General features: G+C 33.6%; 1 protein-coding gene across 1 annotated transcript in view; it reads left to right on the top strand.

Moving 5' to 3' along the window:
• Nucleotides 1-1,189, top strand: part of LOC110112562 — an 8,187-nt gene extending 6,998 nt beyond the window's left edge. Inside the window, exons 2-4 of the mRNA XM_020844828.2 lie at nt 265-267; nt 310-509; nt 595-1,189. Coding sequence (XP_020700487.1) covers nt 324-509; nt 595-867 — 459 coding nt within the window. The 5' untranslated portion in view covers nt 265-267; nt 310-323 and the 3' untranslated portion in view covers nt 868-1,189. The remainder of the gene's footprint in view (nt 1-264; nt 268-309; nt 510-594) is intronic.
• Nucleotides 1,190-5,110: the final 3,921 nt, after the last annotated feature.

The following is a 5,110-nucleotide window of genomic DNA, read 5'->3' on the forward strand; positions in this document are numbered from 1 at the left end:
TCTCTCTCTCTCTCTTCCCCAGCCCTTAGAGCCTAGCTTCCCTTTCATCTGTTTTTTTTGGGAAAATTCCCTTTCATCTGTTATGAAGCTAGATCTGAATAACAGAACGGTTTTTGTTCTCGAAACCTGTTTAAAAATTCATTTTTTTACCAAAACCAGATGCGTTCCTCCTGTTCGGTAACGATTCTAGCTATTTAATTTGCAGATCCGTTAGAAAAACTCTTCTGTTTTACCTCCTATGTTCTCCTTTTTATAGGAAGGAAGCTAATAGTATTTTAAAGTTTTTTCCTGATATTATTTTCTCATCACAGGTTGATAAAACTATGGCAAACGGATGTGCGTTTCTACAGAGCACCTTCTCAGCCGGCGACCGTACGGTCATCTGTCCAAGACCTCGAAGACTTTTCGCCGCCTCCGCCGTCCGCCCTCTCCGATGCTCCGCCGCTTTTCCGTCGGAGACTTCGGATCCGAAATCCACTAACGATCTGGTCGACATCCTTTTCCCAAAGGTTTGATTTTTTTAGCTCGTTTAAGTTTGTTCTGCGCCTTCTGATCTAAAACCAGTGGATCTGATTAGTTGATATCCTTTTCCAGCAATCGGATTCTACGCCACCCTTTTTTTGTGGCTCGCCGCCGTCCAGATCCGACAACCCGGTGGTCCACGACGCCCGTTTCGGCGAGGCGGTTCTGGCCGCTCCGGTTCCCTTCGTTCCAACGTTGATCGGATCCGGATCCACATCCGCCGCGTCGCGGAGCGGCTGTACCCGTGTCCGTTACGGCCTCACGCCCGCCGCCGTCCGCGTCGAGGGTTTTGATTGCCTCGACCGTGAGAGCAGCCGCAGCCGCGGCATCCCAGCCTTCGCATAGGTCCTCCCGCATAGTTGTAGTATGCGGTTACTAAAAAAAATTTGAAATCCCTGCTTCTTTAAAGGGTAAGAGAGCCCAGGAGAAGATTAACTAAAATTGCTGAGCCAAAGACAAAAAATTCGAGATTAATTATATATTTACTTGTAAATCTTGGAAGTTTTAAATGGTCTTTGATGGAATTTTTGTGTATGTAAATATAATGATGAAAGCAAGGTGAGATCTTTATGTAGAATTTTAATATTTAGAGTCATTGGGTCTGTAATTATGTAAATATATCTTTTATTTAATGTCAGAAATTAAGGTTTTATTATGGCTTATTAAATGTGATAGTGTAATTTTCTTTTTTGTTTGGTTTTTTTTGGGAATTTTTGTGTTGGTTACAAGTTGCGTGTAATGGTGGAGATGATTGATTATTCAACGTGGAAAGGTTGGGAAGTGGTTGACAACACGTGATTCTTGACTTTTTTATTTTATTATTTAAAGGGTTTGTTTTGTAATATTATAGAAAGTGTTAGGTTTGATGCCTAAAGTGAGTTGCTCATCGAGATCTCACCTGTACTTTATTTTGAATTATTACTGATTGTAGAATGTTTTCATATGGGGAAATTTTTGTAATAGAATATTATGATTAATTAATTGGTTTGAAGAAATTCTGAAAATTTTAAATAATATTGAGATTTAATTTAATTAAATTTTTTGTTGAGATAATTTAAATTAATTTTTTTTATTATGATGATATATGTAGTTTAAGACTGTAGGATTTATGCATAAATTGTAAGCATTATGTAAGAGAAGTTTTTGGATATGAGGAATTTATAAGATAAATAATGAGCTTAGTAATTGAAGTAATAGCTTTAAGTCAAGCATTACAAAGGCTTCACAAGTAGGAAAAATTATCATGTGCGGACACCAGATAATTTTCAGAGACCAATCAGAATGCCATTGAACAATTGTTACTAACAAATAGCATATGTTAGTTGTTATTGATAGTATTAGATGATGGTCGATAACAAATAGCAAAAGTCGAGCAATGTTTGGCATTTGAATTAATTAATTTGAAAAATATAGGAGTTTGGATGACTGCGAAGATGTGCATCATACATTTGCGAATGATGTGCAGGCAAGTGTTAGTCATTAGTAAACAAGGGATGACAACCAATATGGAACATTAAAAGTTCAATGAAGGTAGTGGTCAACCTATTCATTATTCTTAAAAAGAGGGGAGACTTGAAAGATTAGCATTGATCTTAATGATTAACATAGGTCATTTATCGGATGGGTTGTTCAAATTCAAGAGATTGTTGCCTATCAACTTGGTCTTTCTCATAAGAAAGGAGATCAATATGTAGGAAACATGCTTAGGATGTAGATGGAGAGAAGCTAATGCTAATGGTCCATATAAGTGGAGGTATGAGTCGCTTGACTGTTGGGTTCATATGATAGGTGTTTGTTAATGTTGATAGTTGATAAATGTCTATATCATATAATATCAATGTTAGTAAAATGAGAGAGAGAGAGAGAGAGAGATTTTGATGTGGAAGGAAAAACTTGATTGGAATTGGCTTGGACCTTGGCTTTAAAGGATGGGTAATGGAGAAAAGAAAATGGTGAATGATGTTTTGATGGTTTTAAGGGTATGGAAGGAGTGTAGGAGGTTATTAAGGTTGATGTGTGTGGTGGATAAAATTAAAATATAGAGATGGTGATAGAGTTGAATCATAAAGAGAAAAACCTTCAAATCATCTTATTCAAAGGATTTTGATCAACCATTATTCCCGCCACGCACATAAAATTTAATGCGTTAACTTTGTTAATTCATTTAATGATTGATAAAAAAAGAGTAATATATGGTTTTAGAAAAATATAATATAATATAATTCAATTATTTATTAATAATGATTTCAACCAAGCCATGAAGGAAAGGGGGGTGCTTCTTATTGCAATCAAATTTATAAACTAAGGATCTAAGATCACAACATGTATATGTATAATAAGAGGAAGTGGTGTGTCATTATTCTCAAGGAGATAAATCTTATTAGGCATGTTAAGAGGGGAGAGATCAAGAAAAGGTAAATTAAAGATTAGAGATAACAAGTATGTATATCTCAACCAAGAAAGGTATAAGAAGAGGCCCATTAGCGAGCACATTAAGGTATCTATTCACTCAATTTATTGGAGAGTCCATCATTTATATGAATCTCAAAAAGAAAATCATAACTTCCTTCTTAAAAAGGGAAGCATGAGTGGGTAAGAAAATGCATAATTAATCATATAAGTAAGATTTAAGATCTGATATCATAATGAGCCTTTGCATATTAAAAGATAATAATGCATCGCCTTGCTTAGTGAGCAGGGGCGGATCCCGACCCTTTGAGCTAGGGTTTATTAATTTGAACCCGTCAAGGGGTGCTAAGCCTTTGGACCACTAGCAGTTGCTTATAAGTTTGCACCCCCCTAATTTTGCCCTTGTTAGTGAGGGTTGTCTCATCAATCAACTCTCAATAGAACGTGCGAGATAATTCAAACATAAGATATAAGAGCATAATAAATATGTGAAGTGGTGTAACATCCTTCTTAGAAAGGTTATGGTTTTTTGAATGCGTACCTAAGATAAATGAATAACGATGGCCATCATAAATGATATCTAAATAAGATAGATAGACATGATCATCATATTGCATATTTAAAGTGCGAGGAATCGTAGCTAGAATGAATGTTTATGAAATAGAGATTAGTAAGTGAGTCAAGTAAATTCAAATAGAGGCTTGCATTATATTTATCTTTGGACACTAGCTTGATCTTAAAGCTAGACTCATGAAAATCAGGTTAGGGTTTCTTATCTAGCAGTTTGCAAGGGAAAGATTTAATGGCTATAATTTTGTGCTTAGCGCTATATCTGAAGACGTAAGTACTACATAAACAATGATAAGTTGCATTCACGTCCAAAGCTCATTTGTTGCAAGAAGATCATTACATCAATTATAATCTACATACTACTTAATAAGGATTAATCATATTTTGCTCATAAACAAAGATGTGTTGTTGACCTACTTAATTGGAATTGTTTATAAATATTTGTGACAAATAAAAAAATGCCTTTTATTTTTTTATTTATAAAATGATGCTTATAATGCTTATGCAATAATATATATAGTGGAAATAAATTTAATTTTATTAAAATATGATTTTACAACAAATCAAATGAGACCTAATATCAATCACTATCAACACAAAGTGAATATCTTATGTGGATTACTAATTAAGAGGTGGTTGATTGCCTTCTAACCCTGTTGTTATGACCACGTGTTAATCCAACTAATCTTCCATTAATCGAACATTAAGCAAGAAAATTAATGTAAAGCTAATAATTAATTTAAAGTGGGTCCCATTTATTGCTGATATCAATATTTAATTTTCAGTTTTGGGTCATTTAGAAAAATTAGAACCCATATAGCTAATATTTATAGATAATTGACCATTTTAAAAAATAGAAAAAAAAAATATTAAAAAAATTCGCAGAAAATTCTATTTAAATTTTTTCATGCAACAAACTATTTTTATAAAATTAGAAATATCTTACGAAATAAAAATTATCTTATGATTCCATTAAAAAAAATATTTTTAAGGCATAAATATCTGATGTAAAAATAAAAGAATTTGACAAGGCTGACCAGAGGCAAAATTTTCTCCATAAAGTTCATAAAATAATAAAAATAAAAACTACTTCAGATGTTTTACTTTCATATAGTAAAGTCTACTAAGCCACCATATTGAGTCATTTTACAGCCAATATCAATAGGCCCAATTCAATGGGAAATTAAATATGCTGTAACTCATTAATGATCTATTTTAATAAAATGGGGACCTTTTTTTAAAAAAAAAAACTTTTTGAGTCAATTTAATCATAATATTTAGGCATAAATCAATAATAATATTCGATTTTATATTAGGTTGAGAGAATAAAATCATTAAATTTGATACGGCATCACAAAAATTATCTTGATCGGGCACGAATCTCTAGGCAAAAGCTAGTTGGAAACTTCAAAAATTAATTTTGGGAGCACCCGAACTCCGATTTCAGCGAGCTTACATTCAAACTGAGCGTCTCGGAAATACGAACCCAATGACGCCAAGATCAACCCAATCCGAGTCCAAATGAGTCCGAATCAAGGGCTCAAAGTGCTGTTGGAAGGTTCAATCAGCAATTTGAGTTACCAAACGGTCTCCGATTTTGACGAGCTTA

This window comes from Dendrobium catenatum, unplaced genomic scaffold (assembly GCF_001605985.2).
Source record: "Dendrobium catenatum unplaced genomic scaffold, ASM160598v2 fragScaff_scaffold_390, whole genome shotgun sequence".
Lineage (NCBI taxonomy): Eukaryota > Viridiplantae > Streptophyta > Magnoliopsida > Asparagales > Orchidaceae > Dendrobium > Dendrobium catenatum.